The 27,819-nt window shown below is 42.9% G+C and overlaps 2 protein-coding genes across 9 annotated transcripts in view; both read right to left on the bottom strand.

Annotated features, from left to right (window-relative positions):
- The window catches only part of Dhc62b (Dynein heavy chain at 62B), an 835,389-nt gene that overhangs the window by 584,608 nt on the left and 222,962 nt on the right, over window positions 1-27,819 (bottom strand). The window lies entirely within an intron of this gene.
- On the bottom strand, window positions 20,971-22,592 carry LOC145974967 (uncharacterized). Its single transcript, XM_083105102.1, has one exon. The coding sequence runs from the start codon at window positions 22,102-22,104 to the stop codon at window positions 20,971-20,973; it is 1,134 nt and encodes a 377-aa protein (XP_082961228.1). The 5' UTR covers window positions 22,105-22,592.

The raw sequence follows: 27,819 nt of genomic DNA, 5'->3' as shown, positions 1-27,819 counted from the left end.
ATAACAGCTAAAATAATAGGTTTATGAAAAAAATGCATATAACTTTTTTTGTAGGGTTTTTCAGGAGCTTTATTTTTTGCCTAAAATTTTTTTTCTCAAATCAATATTTTCGGAGATAAAAAGCATTAAAATTGTGAAACTTCAATTTGTTGTATCTTCTAAACTAATGTTATCCCCCACTTATTTCTTGCGTAGAATTACTCAGAAAAAGTTCCTCTACAACATATTTCAGTGGCGATAAAATTGGCGAGGTTTGACGTTTTATGCACATTTACCAAAATTTTAGATACTCCTATCCTTTCAAAAGTCGCTCCCTTCTCCCTAAGAAAGGAGTAATTAAAATTATCCTATCCGTCTAAGACGATCCGTCGAACTTCACAGTTCGCTCGACCCGATCCATACACATGCCCTTATAAAGTGTGTCACGGGATAAGTAGGTTACATTCTTCTACGGCCCTTTTATTTACTAAAGATTTGAACGTAATAGTTTCCCATGACCATCATCTTGAATCTGCCATTTTGAATTTAAATTTTAATAGTAAATTTGGAATCAGTCCCTTCAAAAACCGATAAAATTGTCTTCATATGAAACACATCTCTTGTGGAAAGCTGGAGGTACGAAAGAGTTAAAAAACTCGATAACTTTGAAACGACTGATTTAAAGTGATAAAAATTGTAGTGTTTTGAAAAGATCTCGAAAGGGACTATAAAAATATCCAATAAAAAGTAGGGGATAATTTACAAAATTTATGATGACCTTGTTTTCACCGTGACAAACAGATAAGCTTAGTAAATAAAAAAAATACCTCCAACTTTAAATCTTACAACTTTTGTGTTAAACATTTTTTTATAAAACATACTTTTTCGAGATATTCCGGGGTTTTGTCCTTTTTGGACACTCTATGTATAAGAATATTAGGTATTTATGCATAAAAGGGACCCCTCTCCGATTTGCTTTATTTTTAAATATGTTAGGGGAGATCTTCCCGAGTAATTTCGTATACAGGGTGTAACTGAAAAAGCGTCCATGGAGCAAATAGCGTTATTCCTGATTAAAAATCGAATCGAAAAGTCCTGAACCATTTTTTTCTATAATGCTTAATAAAGCGGTAATTATTTAGTAAAATTGCGCCAATAAGCACCGACCTTTAGCCGGGCTAACATCAGTGAGCCGCGCGCTTGATAGTGTGCGTGAGCGCTCTGCCGCTACGGCGCTATGTCATGCCGCTATCGTGCAATATTCTTATGCGTTGTAATAATGTGAAAAATTTTAATTTGCATTAAAAATTATATTTCTTCCGCCAAAAGCGTTTCCTTAAAAAAAATTTCGACAAGGAGGCTAAAGGTCGGTGCTTATTGGCGCAACTTTACTCAATAATTACCGCTTTATTAAGCATTATAGAAAAAAATTGTTCAGAACTTTTGGACTCGATTTTTAATCAGGAATAACGCTATTTGCTCCGTGGGCGCTTTGTCAGTTACACCCTGTATATATATATATATATATATATATATATATATATACACATATATATATATATATATATAAGGGTCGGACTCAAATAGCTTTGGAGATATAGGCTGAAAAAGGATAAAAATAATATATGTAAATTTTGCTTTGTCTTGCAAAGTACATGCGTAGACACCGTGTGTTCCGCCCCCCCTAAGGGTGGGCTTCACTTTCGGAAAATATAACCTAACTTAACCTGTGTTTGAAGTGTAGAAAATACTTTGACATATGATATTTCGCTTCACATGGTTCATGAGTTTATATAAGTTTGCAACTTTCTATGTGTGCGAAGCCAGATATATTCCACAATTCAGACACGGGTTGGGTTAGGTTATATCTTCCGAAAGTGGAGCCCCCCCGTAGGGGGGGGCGGAACATATGGTATCCACGCGTGTACTTTGCAAAACGAAGAAAGTTGTATACAAACACTTATTAAATGTTATGCTGGCTTCAAGATTTCCAGCGAAACTTATAACGATGCATTCCGGTGCATCGTTACGATTCCCGGTATAACACCCGCCGGAAGCTGCCGCCCGGCAGAACACCCGCTGGGCATAGGCAGGGGCGCGGTGCGCCCACTTTTTCAATCGTTCTTAACACGGCCCGAAGCCGTTAAGATCCAAATCGGCCGAATACCGCCGATCGTAGCCGACGTGGCCCGAACCGCCGACCGGCGAAAACCCGCGTTCGGCGCGCAACCCGAACCCCTCCGAGCGGGCCCGACCGCACCGTTTTCCGAAAAACCGTTCGGAAGGGGTGATACCGCCGTGCGCCGACGCGGGCAATTAGCCGGTATAAAAAGGCCACATTTCGGCACCTAATCACCTATTCTCCAGATCCGCTTTAAGCAGTAAGCTTCAGAGCAACTCCAGAGAAATCCTACCAAGCACGACTACCACGGACGAAAGGTGGAGCGAACTCCGTCTTAGCCGAGTGATCTCGATTCCAGAGTACGAGTGCATCCGTCTAATCCTGCAGCTGGGCCATCCCGGAAGATGGAGCTCAGAGCCCCGAGTCGAGTGTTCTCGACCCAGCTGCAACGCGAATTCCATCCTTCGCAACGCGATTCTGTTTCGCGCATTGCAGAGCACACCGAGCGCACAGCGTTTCGAATTATACCGCGGCTTCCGCCGCCGCGCATTTAAAGCACATCCGAGCGCATCCGACTCGCGGCAACCGCCGTCGCATACGATCGCACACACCGCATCACTTGGTATCACGGTCTCCGCCGCCGCCGTTAAAGAACACCGTCTAAAATAAAGCAGAACGCATCATTTAACATAGAGGCGATAGATCGAAACATCTGGGGAAACTAATCTTTCCACGAAAGCGACCGTCAATCGCGCGAAACCAGGGATTCTCGGAACGCCGGGATTCCTCGCGGAAAAAGCGCCGCAAAAACACCTGCGGTACACTGACCTAGATTCGCGCGTTATAAACACGAACACGTGTCCGAAACAAAGGCCGTATTTCGATACTCTCGAAAATGCATTTACCACGTCACTTTATTGTCGCGTAAATTATAATAATTTAGCGCAATTAATATCCACACACACACTCACACGCGCACACACCCACATACACTCTGTACATTTAACCAAATACGAATAAAGACATCCAATTACACACACATCGCGTATTTTCTTTATGAGGACCTTGCACCGGCGATCTATCCGTAGCTGCGGAAAACGCCCGAAAATACAACCGTTACAAACTAAATAATAATTTTATAGCTTAGCGACATGAAAGCGACAACGAGCAAACGAGTAAACAAGCAAATATAAACATATAAGTAAAATATAATATGAAACCGTGATGAGCAAATGGAAACAAAAAATATAAACACATAAATAGGATATAATGAAAAGATGACATAAAAGTATGAAACTTCAAAAGTGCATATCTCAGAAACGAAAAAAGATCGCCGCAAAATTTAAACGGTGTGTTAGGAATGTATCCTCTACAACATATGTGAAAATAAAAATTTTTCGAGTTGTGTAACCTAAAATAAACATTTACCAAAGTTATTTTTGTATTTATTATTTTTATCCTTCTTCAGCCTATATCTTCAAAGCTATTTGAGTCCGACCCTTATATATACAGGGTGTCCCAAAAGTCCCGATACGGTCGAATATTTCATAAACTATGCACTTTAGAAAGAAATGTTTCAGACAAAAGTTGTGTAGCTTGAAGGGGGCCATAAGATGGTGGCAATGATTTGACCTTGGAGAGTCATTTGAAGGTCACGTGATGGTCACCGTCAATTTCTTAAATGGAACTCTCTATTTTTTATTACATATTCTTGTAGCTTATCTCGAGGACTTTCCAAAACACTATAATAAAATATTTTTCCCTTAAGTACTTTTTGAGTTATAAGACTTGAAATCATTTCTTAATTTTACATAAACCGTAAAATACCTTGTAAAATATTCATTTTTCGATTATCTTACCTTAATACTTTTATGTACAAAATAATGAGAGGAATCAATTGGTGTAAAGAAAACACATAGTTGTTTCGAAGAAAAAATATGTAATTTGCAATTAACAATTACATATTTTTTCTTCGAAACAACTATGTGTTTTCTTTACACCAATTGATTCCTCTCATTATTTTGTACATAAAAGTATTAAGGTAAGATAATCGAAAAATGAATATTTTACAAGATATTTTACGGTTTATGTAAAATTAAGAAATGATTTCAAGCCTTATAACTCAAAAAGTACTTAAGGGAAAAATATTTTATTATAGTGTTTTGGAAAGTCCTCGAGATAAGCTATAAGAATATGTAATAAAAAATAGAGGGTTCCATTTAAGAAATTGACGGTGACCATCACGTGACCATTCAAATGACTCTCCAAGGTCAAATCATTGCCACCATCTTATGGCCCCCTTCAAGCTACACAACTTTTGTCTGAAACATTTCTTTCTAAAGTGCATAGTTTATGAAATATTCGACCGTATCGGGACTTTTGGGACACCCTGTATATATACAATATACGAAATTACTCGGCAAGATCTCCCCTATAACATATTTAAAAATAAAGCAAATCGGAGAGGGGGCCCCTTTTATGTATAAATACCGAATATTAGAATGTATCACAAAATTCGCAAGCCAAAATATAACAGGAAAATATAACAGGAAAAATGAAATAATATAATGAGTAGGGAGGAGGGGCCGTTACTGAACCACTTTTTCCATTGGTGCGAGAGAGAGCGCCGTAGGAGCGAGAAAGATAGAAAGATATCTGAGGGGCAGAGTGACAGCCGCGGGGGCTCGTGGGGGGGTAAGTAGGGCGAGGGAAGCCGCTCGCGGTCGTGTGGGTAAACGGCGCGAGTCGTGACGTCACGCCGCGCGGGGTAGAGGGCGCGGGGGAGAGAGAGGGTCGGGAGAGCGAGGGGGACGGGAGTAGCGCGAGCGAGAGGGAGATGGAGCGCGCGTTCGTCCTTAGATACGACGCGTTAGGAGCGTCCCTAGATACGGCGCATTAGGCGCGCGCGATAGGCGACCGCGGACGTTTCCGTCAATTTGCGACGTCCTAGTCGCGCGCGCTTAGGAAAGGGCGATAAGCGATAGGCGATCGCGGGCGTTTCCGTCGACTCGTCGTGTCTTAGGCGTCGGATACGAGTTCGTCGCGTCTCAACGCGTCGCCCGTATTTCGCTTAAACTAAATCTATTTTTTGTTTATAAATAAATACACGATCTATCAGGAGAGCATGTTGCGAGTAGCGGTGTCTCTCGTTAACGAAGGTCGTCGATCTTCCATTTTTTTCTCGATCGATGAAGAGCGCGCCAATTAGACGGCGGGGGAGGGATTTGCTCCGAGAGGCGAAGACTTCGTCGTGCGCGCGCGCGCGCGCGATTTCACGTTTACGCGCGTCGTTGGACGCGCGTTTCTTTTGCGGGAGTCGTCGCTTATCTCCCCTTCTCGGCGCGATAACGCGAGAGAGGGAGAGAAATCTCGCTCGGATTTACTCGCGCGAGATGAGAGCGAGACGAGCGCGAGATTCGCAGCGACGCTTCCGTCACCGTTTTCTCTCTCGGATGCATCGCGCTGGGAAATGTGCGGGCGATAACGCACGTCGATTTCGGACGAATGAGGTATTTCGACAGATTTGTCGTTTCCGAAGGAAAAAACCGTGTAACCGCCGAATCGACCGCGCTGGAGAATTTTTTCCCGTTCGCGCGACGTTATCGTCGTTCGAACGAACGTATAAAGATGCGACGATTTTTCGAAGCGCGCACACGCGCCGTCGATCGGTGCGATCGATGTCGCAGTTGTCGTATTCGCCCATTCTTTCGACGGTAAGATCGGAAAACGAAGTACATATGAACGACAACGACGGTGTAAGTTCCGTCGAAGTCGCCTCTACCGTCGACAATAGGACGGCGAACGAGTCCGTTGGCCGGAGATTGTACGAGGAATTTTTGAAGGAAAAGTTGGAGCGTCCGATAGAGTGCGACGTCGAGTTGAAGGAGAGCGCGCGATGGAACGTCGCGACGTATCACCTGAGAAGATCTATTCAAACGCACAGTCCGCGCGAGGAGTTGTGGGTCGAGACGGCTCTGTCTCACGGTTGGAGAGCGTTCGTTTACAACGCTAATTTTATGAAATGGTATCGCGCTAAGTACCCGAATGGTTATTTATTTCCCCGTAATAGAGAACTGCAACCGTTCGAGTCTCCACTGGACAGGTGTATGGTTGAACAGCCCGAGGATAACGCGGGCGAATCGTTGCGATACACCTACGATCGAGGCGGCGACGGACGCACGTACCCGTTTCGCAAGAGAACGCTGTTCGGCTACGAGTTCGACGGGTGAAGAACTATGAACGAAGAGTACGCCGATCTAGGCCAGATCTCGACCGCTACGCTCGAGTGCTGAAGGAGAAGGCTGCGTGGAGCGTCACGACCTATTCGACGAGGCGAGCGATCGGGAGACGCGCGCGAAGAGCTGTGGATAGAAACGGTCGTGGCGTGTAGCGCTAAAGCGGCGAGATTGAGCGCTGGAGAGATACGGGCGACCGGGACGCGCCGACGGCGCGCGAGTCGCGAGTTCGAAGTGTCCGCGGATTCGCGGGGCAAGACTCTGTGGATAAGGCCCCACGGAGGAGAGAGAAACAACGACGACGATCCGTCGTAGAGGAGAGGAGAGGACGCGACCATGCGCGAGGAAGAGCGCCGAGTTCTGGAGAGCGCGCGCGACGTCGCTACGACGGACGACTATCGCGCGTGAGTGAGACGATGCGACGAGTGTCTCGCGACGTTGCGCGAGAGGTGCCGAGACGCGCGTCGGCGAATCTCGACGGGAACGATCTCCTCTCTGGTCGCTCGAATCCTGCGAGTGACCGGCGCGAGGAACGATCTACGGCGACGTTTCGAGGGCGCGGGTGTCGAGAGACGCGAGGACGGGGGCGGCGTCGAGGGAGGCGAGGGTGGCGACGAGGTCGAGCCGCGCGAGGGATTCTCGTGGTCCGAATCCTTGCGATTTCTCGAGGACGCCAGGGACACCGTGCTTCGTCGCGTGCGAGTCGTTATGGGCCGATATCACAGCGTTAAGGTGAATACGACGTTCAACGGAGAATTCGTTTCGGGCGATAAGATCGCCGTTAAGACTATCGCTACGAGAAACCATCCGCTTCTACCTACGACGGATCTGCGCGAGTGGTACGAGAGTCGCGTCGTCGGCGATATTATAGCGTCTTTGAAGGAGTTTCAGGAGCGCGACAGCGGATGGGCCTTGTCGCGCATACTCGATTTAACGATGAATGTGAACAGATACAATCCTATGCGTGCGGGGTGTTACGTGCGAGTGCCGCGAGAGATTCAGATGAAGAGAGCGGTGGTCAACGTGCGAGCCAACGACGAGGCGTGTTTTGCGTGGTCGGTGGTCGTCGCTCTGTACCCCGTCGACAGGCACAGCGATAGAAGTTCGCGATACCCGCATTACTCCGCGGTGTTGAATCTGGAGGGGGCGAAGTCCTACCTATGACTCTAAACGGAATCGGACGGTTCGAGCGTCTGAACGATATATCGGTGAACGTATACACCGTAGGAGAGAAACGACGCGGGAAGAGTGACGGCGGCGGCGGCGGCGGCGGAGTTCGCATCGTCCCTTTTCGTCTGACGGATCGAAAGAGGGAGAGACACGTTAATCTGCTGTATCTGACCGATAGGACGCACGAGAGTAACGCGGTAGGACATTTCGCCTGCATCAGAAATCTGTCTCGTCTGGTCAGCGCGCAATTGAGCAAGCGACAACACAGGGCGCACGTGTGCGACCGGTGAGTGTTCGATCGTATAGAAAAAAAAACGGTTCGACGGCGAAATATCTATCTGACGTCTATTTTTTATTTTTCACAGATGCATGCATTACTTTCGCACGAGCGAAAAGCTGTCGGCGCACAGCGCGGACTGCGGCAAGCTGAACGATTGCGCGATCGTTCTTCCCGACGAGGACAAGTGGCTGACATTCGACCATCATTCGAGAAAGGAGCGAATTCCGTTCGTTGTGTACGCCGATCTGGAGTGCGCGTTGGAGAGGAAGGACGGGGATGAGAGGAGGAGGACCGCGAATACGGCGATCGTTCAGCATCACAAGGTTCATAGCGTAGGTTATTACACGCGTTGCTCCTTCGACGACGCAGCGTCAGCGTACAGGTTATGTCGCGGCGAGAATTGCGTCTCGTGGTTCGTGCGCGAGTTGCGCGAATTGGCGCATCGCGCGAAGGCCGCTCTTGACACCGTGGTACCGATGGCGGATCTCACGCCGGACAAATGGGAGAAATTCGCGAGCGCGACGCGCTGTTACGCGTGCGAGAGACCGTTCGAGGCGGATGACGTTCGCGTATGCGATCACTGCCACTTGACCGGCCGTTTCAGAGGTCCGGCGCATTCCATCTGTAATTTGAATTACAAGGATTCGTACGTCATACCCGTATTCTTTCACAATCTATCGGGTTACGACATGCACTTCATTATCAAGGATGTGGCTAACGCGTATCCCGGCAGCGTCGAGTTAGTAGGTATACAAGGAGAGTTCTAACGCAGGGATCTCAGGGGGGTGAGGTGCGAGGGGATTTCAGCGGCGCGGAGGAATGACGTCACGCAGGATGGAGGGGGTTTTCGGTGGCGCGGGGGAATGACGTCACGCAGGATGGAGGGGGTTTTCGGTGGCGCGGGGGAAAGACGTCACGCGGGACGGAGGGGATTTCGTAGGCGCGGGGGCTGCGGGGCGGAGCGGGGGACGCTTGTGTTGGATGTTTTATGACAAGTATAAACAATCATAAACCGATGTCCGGTTGATAAACAACGGTATTTGAAGAGGATTGGGTCTTCAGGCCGAAACTAACGTGTCGGGACATGTTTTTCGCAAACAAAATGGCTCTCGCGGTACCCTCCCCCTCTCCCCACAATATAAGTAATTCTAGATTTTTTTTTCGAATTAAACAATATAAGCGGTATTCCTTTGAAGAGGATTGAGTCTTAAGGCTGACTAACGCGTCGGGACATGTTTTCGCAAACAAAATAGCTTTGTGCTCTTGCGGTACACCCCCTCTCCCACAATATAAGTAATTCTAGATTTTTTTCGAATTAAACAATATAAGCGGTATTCCTTTGAAGAGGATTGATTGGGTGGATGGAAATGCGTGCGAAGAAATTACATCATGATTTAGACTTAAAACTTTATTCTTGTTTTACATATTTTTCTTACGTACTATGGACTAAAAACTAAAGCTGCCAGCTTGCAATCGACGAGTTGATGCTTGTTGAAAGCGTCACTCGCGCGTATTACATTCGATATTTCTTTTGGATTTATTACAGACGCGATATTGGAGAATTGCGTAAACTTGACATCAACTGTTTCGATAATTTTATCCAATCGATCAAAAGTTACATCTATGCATTGATCGAGATCGAACATACGATGTAATGTCGATTCGACCATCATCAAGCATACGTTTGAAGATTCGAGACTTATGAGTTTGACATCGTTAATCGTACGAACTCTCACTGTTAGCGGTCCAACGCTTATGAAATTGTAGTCATCTTTAGAGTTGTTCCAAAGTAAATTTTGAATATTGCTCGTAGAGTCCCTTCCACGTTTCGAGAGATAATATCAGTTCCTTTTCTCGATGATCTCCTATGGCTATCTCCACGTAACTCGGTGGACCCACGTTGATACCAATTTCGAGGAATTTGAATTCCGTAGCTGTCAATGCGTATCGTCTACCTAGTATACGAACCGCACGACGTTCCAACGAAATGCTACAGAAAAATTAAAATTAAAATAATAGTAATAATACAATTTGTAAAAATCGAAAAATAGAAAAAGTTAAATAAAACTTACTCGTCACATTTGTTCTCAAACGATGCAGTTTTATCACGACTCGGTACGTAATTATTCACGCGTCTTCCGATGCCACTGCCGCTGTTTCCGTTTCTTTCGATGTAATACATTTCTCTGGGAGTTATGAAAAGTGAACCACGAGAGCGGTGTTAACGCGACACTGATCGTATAAGAAATAACCGAGTATACATGATGCTCATCTTCCAAAAGTATAATGTGGTGGGGGGATCAATGCTTCTAACGCTTTGAATTTTAGGAGAAGGGGAGACAATGCTCAGACAAAAAATTCTTAGAAACGCAAGGAAAGGTCTAGGAAGGGGAAATAAGAGATAAAACATATTAATGTTTACATATTTTATTTTCTTGCAATTCTTTCTGGCGTTGCGACCACCAGTTAAATATTTTGAATACATTTTGTAATGCGCAATTCTTAACATGTTTTCCACATCGCATACTATTGGTAATATCTAATTTATTTAGAGAATCAATATCTTCATAGTCTGCATCCAAGGTTTCAATAATATAGCCATTTCCCGCATCGTCTAGTATATCGGTCAGTCATTTTCGCTTTTCAAGTCCTTTAACGTATACGACAGACGATTCTTCTTCTTCTTCTTCGTGTATCGTACCAACGACAGCTGTTGTAATTACACGCTGAGCCATATGGAACGTTTCCGTCCTCACATTGTAATCCGTGATGATTTCTAATCACCCATGAGACTTGACGTCGGTCAGATTTTGTAAGCACGCTCCACGGTACAGGACTTGCGAAAAAGTAATGCGAGAGAATATATCCCTTTCTCAGGATTGACGCTTCCTTCACGAAGAATAGTTTGTCGATGGTAAATCCTTGCAGATCCACAAACGTTGGTACAGACATGACGAGATCTCTCTCTCTCTCCCCGATGCATCAATCGAGAGGAATGGGAAACTCTAAAATCATCTCGCAGCACTTTGATTTATATCCTGCTCCTCCTCCCCTCTCTTGTGTCGATGTTATCGCTTAGGTGATTTTGCGTACAACGTTGGTCAACGGATTGTACTGGATCACACGATCGTGTATGATGAGACAGTACGCAGTGGTATTCGCCGGCACGTTCTCCTTACATTCGAATTCCAATCTCACATCCACGGTTGCGCTCTTAACCGATTCGTTTTGTCGAGAACAATCGATAATCACGAACGGACCCTGACGTTGAAACTGTAAGATGGAGAGACTCGGCTCGAGATACTCGTATCCGTAATAGTTCTTGCAGAAGCGCGCGTACGTGTCGTAGAGAATGGCACATCTGCCTTTTTCGAAATCCAGATTCATATCGTCGTACGGATAACATTCCGAATTCAGATAGAGTTTCACGTTGATTAATTAGCAGTGGTCGAATCGACTCGTATCCTCAGACATGATATTTTTCCGGTTTGTCTGCAGAGCGAAGACAACGTATCGTGGTTTCTCCAGTTGAGTCGCGGTCTTAATGGCCCACGAATGCTTGGTTGTAAGCTGCAATAGCGGAAACTCGTATAGATCCCACGAGCGAAAACCCATGCTGAGATATCGTCCGCTTTCCAGAGCACGCAGCATCGACAGTTTTTCGATCTCGCTCAACAGCACGTGTGGCATTCGCCATTGTATCTTGAATATGTTGATCACAGGTTCCAGTGTCGAATCTCCAAACAGACAATTATTATCGTTGCGCGATCGTATTAAGATCAATTCGTGACGAGCGTTAATCACCACTCGTTTATAATCCTCGCAAAATCCCAATAACATGTGGAGCGGTACGCAAAAATTGAAATGTCCATTCTCATAGGTCCACGGATCCCAGCCGGCGTTTTTCATAATCACGTTTCTATCGGATGATACCGTTACATAATTTTTGAGCGTAGTAGTTATTCCTACGTTTCTATTGCGATAAATCTCAACGCCATCGAGTTCGTATCGAATCTCATCGAACATGAATGCGGCGCAATTATTTGCCAGTTCCACATCACTTCCTTCAGCTGGTTTGGTTTTCGTTAGTTGTCCCTCGATGTATAGGAAACTCTCATACGGCAATGCAGATCCTGTTGTTGTATGGGTATTCTTATCTCATCACTGTGTCCGAACGTTGTATTCGCGAACGGGTTGTACGTGTGAGTCTCGATCTTGATGATACGATTGTCAAAGATCGATTCATCACCGATGTTGAGAATGTCGGTCATCGTTCAGCTGTTTCGCACCGCAAATCCCAAAGATTGTAAAAACGCAACGTTCGATGCGCTGAGTTTCTTTTTCTTGGATGATTTGATATTAGCGAATGTCGAAGTTGTTGTTGTTGTTGTTGGTGTTGCTGGTCTCGTAAAGATTGCGTTATCTCTCACGTCTTTCGATCCGTTCAATACGAGCATCTCATACGTCGCATACGTACGTGCAATCTTACGGTGATCTCTTCTCCTCGAAAATCGAGCAATCGTCCGTTCTGGTCGACAACGCGTAACGTTAAATCCGTAATGCTCCGCGCGATGATCGGCAGGTAAATGATCTGGGCAGGCGTTTCCGATATCTTATATCCCGGTGGTACCCTCGGTGAAAATTCATGTATCGTATGAACGAGTATGCCATTGTTGTACGCACCCGCGGTCACGTTACATTCTATACGGATAATATTCACGTTGAGAATGTTAATCGGCATGTTTGATTCGTACCATTTTCGCGGCTCGAGAATACGATTCGAGAATCCTAGCAGCGATCCAATGTTGTCGGGTTTGGTAAAATTTATTCTGTAGGCACATTTAATCTCGCTCCTCATTGTATTGTAATTAGCGCGGAGCACTATCGGATATTCACCATCTTCATAGTCACCACCGTCAATGTTTTTCTTATCGCGATGTTTCCGTGAAATTGCATGTTTCAAAAATTCATGTATATTTTGCAACTCATACGATCCCTCGGGAATCGTAATTTCCTCGTCGTCTTTGCCAAAGTAAAATTTATTATTCGAGGAATTCACATTCAGTATCGTGTGATAAGTCTCAAAATCCGTTAGACCGAGCTCGTATTCGCCGTCGCTCAAATCTATGGTGGGAAAGAAGTTTGCCGTGAGAACGCTACTCTTCCCAGTCAATGTGAACGTCATAGACATGTCGACGAAACTGTTTAACGAATACTGAGTTAAATAGCGCAATATCTGTCTTTAAATTCACATGCATCGACCGTTCGAAGAAACTACAAGCACAATTGTCCGCAGATGCTCTGATCGTAAGTTTGAACAGATGTGTAATTGTACTGTATCTTCATTACGTTTCGTCCGAGATATCGCACCAATTCATTCGGCGGTCGAAGATTGCCGAAACTGTCGAAATATATAGCGCGATTCCCCCTCTTTGCATACGCTACCCAATGAGTACCTGGTCCTTCGACGCTATCCAAATTTACAATGCCGCTCTCGTTTTGATATATATCACCGATCGGTAAGGAGTTGCGCATGAAAACACCTCTAAAATATGGAATGCGCATACGTTTTGCCAGTTGCAGCAATTGTACGTTGGTAGTTGTGCCCTGCGGCATTTTTAGCGTCTCTTTGACGTTTTTTTTTTTTTCTCGTTGAGGCTCCTCGTCCGTATTTGTAAGGAGCGAGATATAACCCGCGACCTTCCATGGCGCGATTGTGACGTAGCATCTCTTGCAACTGACGTTGCGCGGCTTTTCCGTCGTTCACCGCCTTCGCTACACCAGCCGCTCCACCGATCAGGGATCCGAGCGCACCCAACATTGGTAGAATCGGCAATACACTGCCGCATTTCGCTACCGGAAGTATCCGTTTCTTCGCCGTTCTTTTCTTCGTCTTCAGACCCATACCGAGCTTCGTCTTGGCTTTCATCGCTGTCCAGACAGCTGTGGCGGCGGCTCTCTCACCGAGAGTCGAATCTCTCGCAACGATGCGATTCCGCGCTTTCTCGGCGAGTATCTTATCCGCCGCGTGTCTCTCGGTGAGATCGTTGCTCCGAGAGTATGCTATATCGTGTTCGCGACACGCCGCGTCCAATGGATTTATACCTCGATCGCCTCTGACTAATTGCTTCTCCAACCGTGTGCCTGGCCCGCAAAACTGATAGCCGGGAATATGGAATTCGAAGTGCGTTTATCGCGTGATTTAATAGGCCTCTACCTATTTTCGTTGACATTCGCTGCAATTCTTTATCAATGGCGCCGGACCGTCGATGTGCGTTTCCTGCCACGGCTGATTGTAGTGTTCGTAACAGCGACGATACGTCTGAACCTCCGGATCCGCTTTTATGTGTTCCGGAAGTTTGTCCCACACGTAGTGGACGTAATCACCGCACGTTCTCAATAGAACTGCTTTCGGCACAAATTGTAGCTGTTCGACGCTCAAATTGCGAATATCGGAAGGATTTGTTAGCAGGGTGAACATTTTTTCTCTACTGAGCGACTCGTGATTTCGCGCACCTATAAATAGGCAGGCGTTCGATCCAATCGGCAGTGTTGAAAAAAAATGAGATTCGTACGACAACCTTTGACGATATGCGTGACAAATTGCGACGACAGATTACGATCAATGGAGGACAACGCGGAGATGCGCAGGCACGGTACGATGCTACCGACTACTATACGCGCGATCGTTTGCGGTCCCTCGAATTGTGGTAAAACCAACGTTCTGATAAGTCTACTGGAAAGTCTGCACGGTGTACGTTTCGAGAACGAGTACGTGTACTCGAAGTCGCTGCAACAGCCGAAATATCGATATCTGAAGAATTTGTTGACATCGATCGATGAAATCGGCTATTTTACGTTCTCCAATAACAGTGACATCATTCCACCGAGCGAGGCACGTTCAAACTCGATTTTCGTCTTCGATGACGTGGCGTGCGACAAGCAAAATACGATAAGAGAGTACTTCTCAATGGGTCGTCATTCAAATGTCGACTGCTTCTATCTCTGTCAGACGTACGCGAGAATACCAAAACATCTTATACGCGACAACGCGAACCTGCTGATCTTGTTTAAACAGGACGGTACTAACTTGAAACACGTGTACAACGATCACGTGAATACCGACATGTCGTACGAGGATTTCAGTGAATTATGTCGTACTTGTTGGCAACAAAAGTATGGATTCCTAGTGATAGATAAGGACAGCTCATTTACGAACGGGCGATACAGAAAAGGATTTAACGTGTTCGCGATACCGCAAAACGATTAGTCGCTGCTGACACTCTGTCGATGACATGGCTGAAAGCGATAATGTTCGCGAGCGTGAAAAAATTGCGAGGGAGATTGAGAAAACGAGCGAATCGATCCGCAAGAAACATCGCAAGAAGACCGGCAAGATCGACGACGATATCGCGGTCAAGACCCATTTTAGACCTATTATCGAGCCACTACAAAAAATCGTCGACAACTCTAACTTAATCGCGGTGAAAAACGAGCCGGAGAGTAACGCTATAATTAAAACGTTACCCATCAAACGATACAAGGAAGAAGAGGAGAAGGAGGAAGAGGATGAGCATACGACACCGAAAAAGAGACAACGATTGAAGGCGAATCGTTTATCGACATCGCATACATCGGATGAACCGCTGATAACCTCCACACCGTCCGCGACAACGAGAATCGTACAACCCACGATACCCGAATCACTCGCAATCGAAAATGTTTTCGAAACCACGGGCAACCCGCTCGAATCACCATCTGTTCGAAACATGTTACAAACGTTGGAAGGTCAAAAAATGTTACGAGAGTACTTCGGGCCACTGCCACAAAAGTACATGAGCGCTTTCCTTAGTGGCGACGAAAAAAATCAGATCGATCACGTGTACGGTGTCTATTTCAACGAGAATGAAATGTGGCTCGGTAACAAACGATTCGACATCGACGCAGATGACTCTATAATCATAGACAAAGTGAGGTACATTGGTACACCTGGATTATACGAGTTGATCTTCAAGAGAATTCCCGATGATGACATATACACTGAGGAGGATATGCAAAACTATAAGAGCATATTAATGGCGACGAGTGCGCATAAACGCCAATATGATGCGCAAGGTCAATTAAAGAGCAACAGGGGATACAAGTATAAACACATAATTGCGTTGATGTCGATCGAATCGAAAAAGAAAAAATGCGGTACGGGAGTATCCATGCCTCGCGCGATGACGCTAACCGACAATAAGATCGATTACGTGCACTGGGACGATCCCAACGAGCTAGTGGATCGTCTACGATTGCTCGATGCTTCGCGCCGAGCTGGCCACAACGCTCACGACAACGAGATCCTGTCGATTATAGAGGAACTTCACGAAGTCGGCCTTATTATAAATTAAACGGTGTCTCAACGAAACTGATCAGTCGATCGACGTCAGTCGCATCGAGAAAAAAAAATGCCCATCAACAAATTTGGATTATTCGAACAGAGAAATGAAGCAATTAGAACAAGCGATCATTGGGGTAAATCGGTGACAAGTTACTTGCGTCAAAACGTTCTGTGTCGCTACGTACTATGACGCGAGGTCGCGCAAGATTCGCCGTGTAGCGCAACCTGAGGCTGATACCGATGCAGTCAACAAACTGTACGTGGAACAATGCGTTAAAACGTTGAAGAATCAGCAGAAAGAATCAGACGAGAAGCTGACTGCGTTCGAGAAGGACGTGCGAGCTTTGCAGACTGCAATAAACGAGCTTCAGCGTGCGATTAACACTAATTCAGAAACAGCTACGAGCGGCTAAGGAGCGGCTATTGTACAATTATTGAACATCTACAAAGGCTTATCGAACTACAATGAGTGGCAGTGATCGAAGAGGAAACGGCTGTGAACGAGGCTACGAACAATTCAAGAACAGCTGCGAACGAGGTTATGAACACCTCAGGAACGGCTGCGAACAAGGCTATGAACACGTCAGGAACGGCTACATACGAGGCGGCATACAACTCTGGAACGGCTACGAACGGGTCAGAAACGATTGCCAACGAGGCTGCGAACGGGTCAGAAACGATTGTGAACGAGGCTACGGACTACTTAGAAGCGACTACCGACAGGGCCAATTACGGCAACAAACGGCTGTGAACAAGTATCGAATGACAACGAACGGGGCAGGAACAGCTAACGAACGGCTATCGAACGGGTCAGAAACGGCTATCGAACGGGGCAGGAACGGCAACGAGGTAGGAACGGTAACGAACGGCTATCGAACGGGTCAGAAACGGCTATCGAACGGGGCAGGAACGGTTATCGAACGGCTATCGAACAGTAACGAATGATAAAACGCACGGTGATATTCGGGGCACACATCGTTTGATCGACGAATCGAAACAACGATGGATCGGCGATCGGGAATAACCGAGGAAGCGAAGAAACAACATAGTTTAGAGAAACGGCAGTTGGTGAACGAATTGCACGCGCCGGCGAGAAAAAATTTTCCCCGAAGACACGTCATAGTGCGGGGATACGATGACCTGTGGCAAGCTGACATTGTCGAGATGCGTCCGTACTCTCGTTTCAACAGAGGTTACCACTCACAGTCATCGATGCGTTGAGCAAGCACGCGTGGGCCGCACCACTCAAGAGTAAAGGCGGAAGCGAGACAGCTGACGCTATCGCTGAGATAATTCGAAATAGCAAAAGATGTCCGAAAAACTTACAGACTGATATGGGGAAGGAATTTTATAACGCTGACGTGCAACGGCTCATGCGGAAACATGACATCAATCATTATTCTACATATTCAGTATTGAAGGCATCGATCGTTGAGCGATTCAATCGCACACTGAAAAACGACACGTGGAAGATGTTTACGCTGAACGGATCTTACAAGTGGATCAGCGCGTTGCCGCGACTCGTATCGGATTACAACGCGCGCAAGCATCGAACGATCGGTATGCGACCCGTCGACGTTACCCCTGCGATCGCTGAAAGACTCTTGGCTACTGTGTACAACCGTGTAAATATCGCGGGTCCGGCGAAATTCAAAATAGGTGACTCGGTACGCGTTAGCAAGTACAAGACAATTTTTGAGAAAGGTTACACGCCAAATTGGACAACCGAAGTGTTTAAAATTGTAAAAGTGCAGCATACTAATCCCGTAAGCTATCTACTTGAGGATTATCGTAAAAAACCTATCGCTGGAGCGTTCTACGAGCACGAGTTGCATCGCGTGAATTATCCGGACGTGTATCTCGTGGAGAAAGTACTGCGTAGGAGGGGTGACGAGGTTTACGTGAAATGGTTGGGATTTGACAATTCGCACAATTCTTGGATACATAAAGACAATGTAATTTAATTCATACAGTGTTTATTTTTAATTTTCTGGAAAAATATATGTGTATAACATAAATAATATTTGAAAATATCCTTATCAATATTCCTTGCGATAGTACATGTATTTTTTAATATAAGATGTATGAGATATGCATTACATAAAAATATATGAAATATAAAAATACAAAAATCTTTATTAATATTTCTTTCACACACACATACATTTTACAATGGTATCTTATAATGCCCCCACGGTAGCGTATCGGTGGTTTCGGGTACGATATACCGCTTGTCGTCGTACGGACTCAGAGCAATTTTTGTCTTGCGGATTGTGTATACTTGGTGCAATTTCGATCGTGTACACGACTGCTGGCGCGTCATTTCAATTTCTTCTTTCAAACACCGTGTGTAATCGTCAAACGTTATCGTTCTCGCGACAACGTTGCTCTTGACGCCTTTAACTTTCTTCGTATCCTTTTTCCCATCGATTCGTAATGCGTACATTTTTGCTCTGAGCCCGGCAAATTCGGTCATTATGGCACCGTTATTTTCATCCTTCATTAGACCCGGTACCTTTTTATTTACGAACGGCATACCGTACGCATTGTTCGCAGCATAATCGCTATTGTCGAATCTGCTGACGTCGCGCTTCATATTTTTGTACATGTCTTCGCACTCAATGTGATATATGAGACTATCGGTATCGATGTACATGACCTTACATTTGTCGCGATACATTGGCGTCATATACTTGTGATGAAACTCGTACAAACATGTCTTGGATATGTCGAGTATACACATATCCACGTAGATTGGTTTGTAGAATTTCACCTCAAGTTTGCGCAATTCCACAGCTATTAAATTTTCCGAAAAGACGCTTCTGCTGTGGAAATTTGGTTTAGCGATCATTGCCTCTGCACCGTACCGCCCGTCCCAGTGCGTTAGTAATTTTACATCAACGCGATTGCGCACATTTTCCATCGTTTTGCCAAACACCGCATTGTTCATTAATTTGTATAAATTTTTTTCAAAATCGTTTTCAGCCAATGTTCTAAAATGTGTATTGAGTTCTATGTAATTTCGAAGCCAGATTGAGAAAACTGTAAAATTCTATGTATTTTTGTAACGCGAAGACCGTGAGGCGTACACTGCTGCAGGTTGCGGTAGTGTATCACGTAACGCTTTTTATCGTATAGCGTTGCAAGCAGTTTGAATTCCCGCTTGCCAGGTGGTTTGTCGCGTGTCGGGCAAAACGGTAGGTCAGTGTGCGCATTGTGAAGATGTTGCGGATACTCGAGATCGACTTCGAGGATATAGCCTGTAGGCGAATCTAGCGCGATCGATGATACGTCAAAACTTGACACGTCGTCGACCCATCGAAAATCGGCGTAAGGCAACGGTTGACACATTGCCCATCCATATAAGTTATTTACATCGAAATACATCAAGTACGACGATGGTTTCGATGGATCGTATGACTCCATGTATTTGTTATTAGCACGCGCGTATCTGTTGGAACATTGACTCAGACCACCGCGTATACCGCGTTCGATAAACATGACCATGTCGATGTCGGTAAGCAATTCAAACATAATCTTGGTATGCTTCAACATGGCGTCCCACGTGTATCCGGGAAGAGTATAGTAATACGCGGGGTCGAGCCCGTAACTTTCGATACATTTGTCGCGAAAGTTTTCAAAAATATCGGCTAATAACAAGACATCGATTTTAAGATATAAATCGCTATATTCGCCTAGCGTTCGAATGGAGAATCGCGTCCAGATGTTCTCGGCGTGCGCGTAATCGCTCTCGGATATAGTTTCACCGGTTAAGGAACTGTAAAATGATTCGCGCGGTAGTAAATATGTATCTTGCAACTTGTCAACGGAATCGATGTATTCGTATGGAAACACACCTTTCCGTGTTAATAATTTGAAGTTTTCACTCGATAAATTTTGAAATTCTGATTTTAAAATATCCAGTTTATCTTTATCTAGATAAGATGCTAATTTGTTGAGACTTGCCGTAAGAAATTTGAATGTATCGATGAAGCGTAATTTTACTTGATTTTTTGGTTTTTCTTCCTTAAGATCGACATTTTTGGTAAACGATATATATTTCTCTTTCGTTATTGGAAGTAACTCGACTCTCCCTTCGAACGCTGTGGCTATTTCCTCGATAATGAAATGCGAATCATAACCGGATAAATTATGAAACACTATCAGAATACAGAAAGACTCTTTATAATTTAAATTACAATTTGAATGCGCGGGACCTCTGTACCGTCCAGTCAAATGGCAATGATCGCGTACGCGTGTATCGTCTTACGCGAACGGTTTTTCGCATATATGACATTGAGTAGCGCTATTAAATTTTTCACACTCTTCGAATGTTAAATCTACCATAGGGACATTAGTAGTTAAAATATTTTTTACACGAAATGCTAACATTTTAAGTTGCTTGACGAACCATGCTATACAATCGGTACTGCGACGCGAATGATATGCGGATAATGAGTCGTCGTACGAGCAATGTATATAATATGCTATGCTAAATACTTGATGGTGCTGGCACATATTCTTCTCTTCCTCCATCTTGGCCAGAACGCATTCCAAGTCGGCGTACACGATGAATGGAAGCTGCTCTTTCCTGTTGTAATTGTTGAACGATGACCACTTGTCCTTATCGCTCGGTAACCGGATAGCGCAGTCGTTCATCTTTCCACAGTCGACAGTATGCGACTGCAACTTGTCGTCCGAACCAAAGTAATGCAAGCATCTATAAAAGAAAATAAAAATTTTTTAAAAATTAAAGATTTATGCAATGCATTATATTTTATAATTACATAAATTATTCAAATTATACATACCGATCACAGATATATCTTTGACCGTTGTGTTTGCTCAGTTGCGAGCTCACGAGCCGGGATAAATTTTTGATCCATGCGAAATGTCCGACATTGTTGCCGTCTTCCACGTATAGCAGATTCACATGCTTGTCCCGCTTCTGCTGCGAAAGACGTATCGGAACAATGCCGTTCTTCTCTTCGAAGCTGTAGACGTTGATCGAAATATCGTTGACAAGTTCAAATTTTTTTAGTTGGTTCAACGTCATCGGAAATTCAATATTTTGTACATTTAACACCGTCGTATAGTGGGGATATGAAGATTCCCGATTCGTGTCTCTTTCAGCGGGATATAGAGCGGCCACCACTGCCCACGCGAAACACGCATTGTCTCTGGATTGTACATTAATTACAGCTCTCTTCATCATAATTTCTCGCGGCAATTTAATATAACATCCCGCGCGCATAGGATTATACTTATTTATATTTACAGTTAAATTCTGTATTCGCGACAATGCCCAGCCACTATCGCGTTCCTGAAATTCTTCCAGCGATGCTAGAGTGGGTTCGATAACGCGACGCTCGTACCACTCGTGTAAATCGGATGTGGGAAAGAGTTCACAGTTTCTCGTATTGGTACTTTTATTTGCGCGCTTATCACTCGACACAAATTCACCATTGAATATAGTGTTCACTTTTACACTGTTGTGTCTTCTTATAACGTCCTGCACATGTTCTATCACAATGTCTTTGGCGTCATCGAGAAATTGACGAGGTTCGATATGGTTTGCGTTAATCACAGCACCGGTCAGAATACGGTTATCGAACGCGGTATCAATCTCGCGCCACACAAGTTCATTTTGATGCGCGCTACATCTGGCACCCGCGTTATTGTCGCCACTGTAATTACCACCACTGGGCATAAACTGTCTCTGCAATCGAGTCTTTGCACCTTCGAGTCGCGCGATCCGAGCAATCAGCGATTGTCGATTCCCGATCGATAATCGTAGTCGTTTGATCCGACTTTGCTCTTCCAGCGACTCGATGTACTCGTTGCATCGTTGTAGCCATGCAAAATATTCGCCCAAGGTGGCAATTTGGTTGGATCGCTCCACCAGTTCGCGTTCAGTCTGTTCGATGTTTTCCATTTTTTTTCTTTTTCTTTCTTTTTTTTTCTTGTCTTTTTCACACTTTTAACACACTATGTCACAGTTTTCTATGGAGCACTTGCACACATACATTGCATAATCGCGCAAAAATCTTTCTAACAGAATATCGCTATACTCTGACAACCGATGTGTCGATGCGCGTTCAAATCACGTACTGTGACTTGATGCGCTTCAATCCTCCCTATATTTCGTCTAAACCTGTTTTTATCTTTGTGTAAAATAAATAAGTATGGTGTATCATAATAATCATTTATTTACATCTCAGAAAGAATTCGTTCTCTCTCACACGCGCGGCAAGGGCACAAAGCAGCCGAATATCGGCGCTGATACGTTGCAATTCTTCCTAGAAAAAAAATATGGAAAATAATTCTGGGTCGGCTCTAATATCCAATCCTCTTCAAATACCGCTGTTTACCAGCCGGACATCGGTTTATGATTGTTTATACTTGTAATTTCTTCGCATGCATTTCCATCCACCCAATCCTCTTCAAAGGAATACCGCTTATATTGTTTAAATCGAAAAAAATCTAGAATTACTTATATTGTGGGAGAGGGGTGTATCGCAAGAGCACAAAACTATTTTGTTTGCGAAAACATGTCCCGACGCGTTAGTCAGCCTTAAGACCCAATCCTCTTCAAAGGAATACCGCTTATATTGTTTAATTCGAAAAAAAAAATCTAGAATTACTTATATTGTGGGGAGAGGGGGAGGGTACCGCGAGAGCCATTTTGTTTGTGAAAAACATGTCCCGACACGTTAGTCTCGGCCTGAAGACCCAATCCTCTTCAAATACCGTTGTTTATCAACCGGACATCGGTTTATGATTGTTTATACTTGTCATAAAACATCCAACACAAGCGTCCCCCGCCCCGCCCCGCAGCCCCCGCGCCTACGAAATCCCCTCCGTCCCGCGTGACGTCATTCCCCCGCGCCACCGAAAACCCCCTCCATCCTGCGTGACGTCATTCCCCCGCGCCGCTGAAATCCCCTCGCACCTCACCCTCCTGAGATCCCTGCGTTAGAACTCTCCTTGTATACCTACTCGAGTTGTTGTTACTGACGAAGGAATCGTACATAGCTTTCGCGAAGACCGTTCGAGACACGGCGGCGGAGGAGGAGCGGGGCGACGAAAACGCGACGCGTTCCAGATGCGTAAAATTGCGATTCGTGGACTCGTGCAAGTTTCTAGACGCCAGTCTCGAGAAGTTGGCGTCGTATCTATAGCGTCGAATGCAAGGACGCGTACGAGCGAATGAAGCGCGACATCGATAGATTCGACACGAGCGATTACGCCGTCGACAATCCCCGGCATGCCGCGCGCGAATAAGAAGGTTCTCGGTCTGATGAAGGACGAGAATAACGGCGCTCTCATGTTGGAATTCGTAGGACTCAGAGCGAAGATGTACGCGTTGCGAGTCGAGGGTAGGGGCGACACTAAGAAGAGCAAGGGTGTGAAGAGCAGTGTCGTCGAGGGTGTTAACGTTCGACGATTACGCGCGTTGTCTGAGACGCGAGATCGAAATGACCTGCGAGCAGTCGTCAGTGAGGTCCAAGTTACACGAGGTGTACACCGTGCGCGAGTCGAAGGTCGCGCTCAGTCCGTACGACGACAAACGCTACGTCATACCCGACTCGACCGACACTCTATCGTGAGGGCACTACAAGATACCTCTGTAACGAAGGGCGGTCGCGAGCGAGGAAGCGCGCGTCGATAATTCGTAAGTGCGGTACGATGTATTTTTAAAAATATGCATAATGTATTTTCTTATCTTAATATTGTTTACATTATAAACAAATATATCTCCAATAAAATATAAAATATTAGACATTATGTAATTAAATATTTTTAATCTGTATTTGATTACGATCCGGGCACGCCAAGTTTTCATAACTTACTTCGATTTAAAGACTGTGCGATTTAAAACTTGCGTAAAACTTTTTTTTTAAATTATATACATTATATAAAAAGTGTTTTAAGAATTAAAAGAATCCTAATTCTCATTAAATATTTCAAAAATCAATTTTCTCTGAATAAATATAAAATGCGTTTTAATTTCTTAGGGAGAATTTATGTATAATATTTCTACAGTATAAAATTGATATTTCACGGCAAATATTATATCAAATTTACAAATTGCTTTTAAGTACTTGGCTAATAGTAATTATTGATTTCATATTTAGTTTTGATATTTTATTTTTTAATATTTTTTTACGAAAATTATTTGTTGAGGTTTTGTTTCTTAGGAAAATGATTTTTTGAGGGAAAATTACTGTAAAAAATTATTTTTAAGAAATTTTTTTATTAAAGAAACATGCATACAAAGTACAATATTTTTTATGTACTTGGCGTATTGTTTTTACCTTTGTGAGGTTTTTTTAGAGGGATTTCACACCATTTTGTAAAATTTTATACCCTTTCTACAAATTATTTTTTGGGGGAAAATATTTGCATATTATTTTTAGGGATATTTTTTTATTTTTGAAAATTGTTACTGCATAGTAAATTAGTCTTTTCACAAGTCTTATCTGACGGCATATGTTTTATATTTTTGTGGTGCACCGTTTCTGAAATATTAGATTTCACCCCCAAGGAGTGGTTGTTAAAAATTATTATTATACGCTAAATTAGTCTTTCTACAAGTCATAACTAATAGTGCAGGTTTTATATTTTTGTGGTGCACCGTTTCTGAAATATTAGATTTCACCCCCAAGGAGTGGTTTTTAAAAATTATCATTATACGGTAAATTAGTCTTTTTACAATTCTTATCTAACAGCATAGGTTTTATATTTTTGTAGCACACCGTTTCTGAGATATTAGATTTCACCCCTAAGGGGTGATTTTTAAAAATTATTTTTATATGGTAAATTATTCTTTGTAAGAAACCTTAATTAACGGCGACCGGAAATAAGTTAGCGCTGGAAGTGAATATTATTTAATAAACTATATCTCAAACGAATGCTCCTTAATTGCTCCGTCCGAATCTACAATTGCTCCCCTTCTAAGATTAATTTTTTTTTTAATATTTGCAGAAAACGTAAAATTGATCATTTGTACTGAAAAACATATTTCTAATGGTTTTCGGCAATTATATCCGGTATAAAACGATTGCTCCCTATTGCTCTATCATTTGTTTAACGATTATTGCATTATTTTATCGAAAATTAATAAATAAATCATTTCACAAATGACAACGACGCCACCTGTCGGCCACTTATCGGAACTAAACGTTTTAATAGATTTCGACAATTATATCCAACATAAAACGATTGCTCCTTAATTGCTTTACATTGCTCCATCGTTATAATTAATAATTATTGCATTTTTTTCGAAAATTAACAAATTAATCATTTCACTAGTGACAACGTCGCCACCTATCAGCCACTTATCGGAATTAAATATTTTAATAGTTTTTGGCAATTATATCCAATATAAAACGATTGCTCCTTAATTGCTTTGCATTGCTCCATCGTTATAATTAATAATTATTGCATTTTTTTTTCGGAAATTAACAAATTAATCATTTCACTAGTGACGACGTCGCCACCTATCGGCCACTTATCGGAACTAAATGTTTTAATAGTTTTCGGCAATTATATCGAATATAAAACGATTGCTCCTTAATTGCTTTACATTGCTTCATCGTTATAATTAATAATTATTGCATTTTTTAATCGAAAATTAACATATTAATTATTTCACAAGTGACGAAGTCGCCGCCTATCGGAATACATGGCTGAACGGCTAATGGCGCGAACATTAAAACATAATATATCAGTTCTATTTTTTAAAACTATATCTGTAAGAAAATAGTCGACTTTTCCTATTGACCTTTTGGTAGTATAATTGCTCCTCGATTTCTTTATCGAAATATTCAATCGCTCCATTTGTGCTATTAATATTTTATAATATATTAGCAAAAAACCAATCATTTTCTTGAAAAAACATATTTCTCTTAGTCTATCGCAAATATATCCAACATAAAACGATTGCTCCTTAATTGCTTCGCATTGCTCCATCGTTATTTTAATTATTGCATTTTTTTAACGAAAATTATCAAATTAATCATTTCACTAGTGACGACATCGCCACCTATCGACCACTTCTCGGAACAATAGAGCTGATATACTGTTTGAATATTCGCGCCATTGGCCGTTGAGCCATTTATTCCGATAGGTGGTGACGTCATCACTTGTGAAATGATTTTTTTCGTCAATTTTGGATTAAAAAAATGCAATAGTTATTAAAATAATGATGAAGCAATACGAAGCAATTAAGGAGCAATCGTTTCATGTTGGATATAATTGCTGAAAACTATTAAAACATGTAGTTCCGAGAAGTGGTCGATAGGTGGCGACGTCGTCACTAGTGAAATGATTAATTTGATAATTTTCGTTAAAAAAATGCAATAATTATTAAAATAACGATGAAGCAATGCGAAGCAATTAAAGAGCAATCGTTTTATGTTGGATATATTTGCGATAGATTATGAGAAATATGTTTTTTCAAGAAAATGATTGGTTTTTTGCTAATATATTATAAAATATTAATAGCACAAATGGAGCGATTGAATATTTCGATAAAGAAATCGAGGAGCAATTATACTACCAAAAGGTCAATAGGAAAAGTCGACTATTTTCTTACAGATATAGTATTAAACAATAGAGCTGATATATTATGTTTAAATGTTCGCGCCATCAGCCGTTCAGCCATGTATTCCGATAGGCGGCGACTTCGTCACTTGTGAAATGAATAATTTATTAATTTTCGAAAAAAAAATGCAATAATTATTAATTATAACGATGGAGCAATGCAAAGCAATTAAGGAGCAATCGTTTTATATTGGATATAATTGCCGAAAACTATTAAAATATTTAATTCCGATAAGTGGCCGATAGGTGGCGACGTTGTCACTAGTGAAATGATTAATTTGTTAATTTTCGATTAAAAAATGCAATAATTATTAATTATAACGATGGAGCAATGCAAAGCAATTAAGGAGCAATCGTTTTATGTTGGATATAATTGCCTAAAACTATTAAAATATTTAATTCCGTTAGGTAGCCGATAGGTAGCGACGTCGTCACTTGTGAAGTGATTAATTTGTTAATTTTCGATAGAAAAATGCAATAATAATTAATTATAACGATGGAGCAATGCAAAGCAATTAAGGAGCAATCGTTTTATGTTGGATATAATTGCCGAAAACTATTAAAATATTTAATTCCGTTAGGTGGCCGATAGGTGGCGTCGTCGTCACTTGTGAAGTGATTAATTTGTTAATTTTCGATAAAAAAATGCAATAATTATTAATTATAACGATGGAGCAATGCGAAGCAATTAAGTAGCAATTGTTTTATGTTGGATATAATTGTCGAAAACTATTAAAACGTTTAGTTCCGATAAGTTGCCGACAGGTGGCATCGTCGTCATTTGTGAAATGCTTTCTTTATTAATTTTCGATAAAATAATGCAATAATCGTTAAACTGATGATGGAGCAATAGGGAGCAATTAGGGAACAATCGTTTTATACCGGATATAATTGCCGAAAACCATTAGAAATGAATTTTTCAGTAAAAATGGTCAATTTTACGTTTTTTGCAAATATTAAAAAAACTATTAATTTTAGAATGGGAGCAATTGTAGATTCGGACGGAGCAATTAAGAAGCAATCGTTTGAGCTATAGTTTATT

This window comes from Camponotus vicinus, unplaced genomic scaffold (assembly GCF_025532165.1).
Source record: "Camponotus vicinus isolate PSW18456_S1 unplaced genomic scaffold, iyCamVici1.0 SCAF_7, whole genome shotgun sequence".
In the NCBI taxonomy this organism is placed as follows: Eukaryota; Metazoa; Arthropoda; class Insecta; order Hymenoptera; family Formicidae; genus Camponotus; species Camponotus vicinus.
This window is presented reverse-complemented; position numbering and strand designations above follow the sequence as displayed.

Coding starts and splice junctions, on each gene's coding strand:
- LOC145974967 (XM_083105102.1), bottom strand. CDS start 22,104: ATGGAAAACATCGAACAGACTGAACGCGAACTGGTGGAGCGATCCAAC.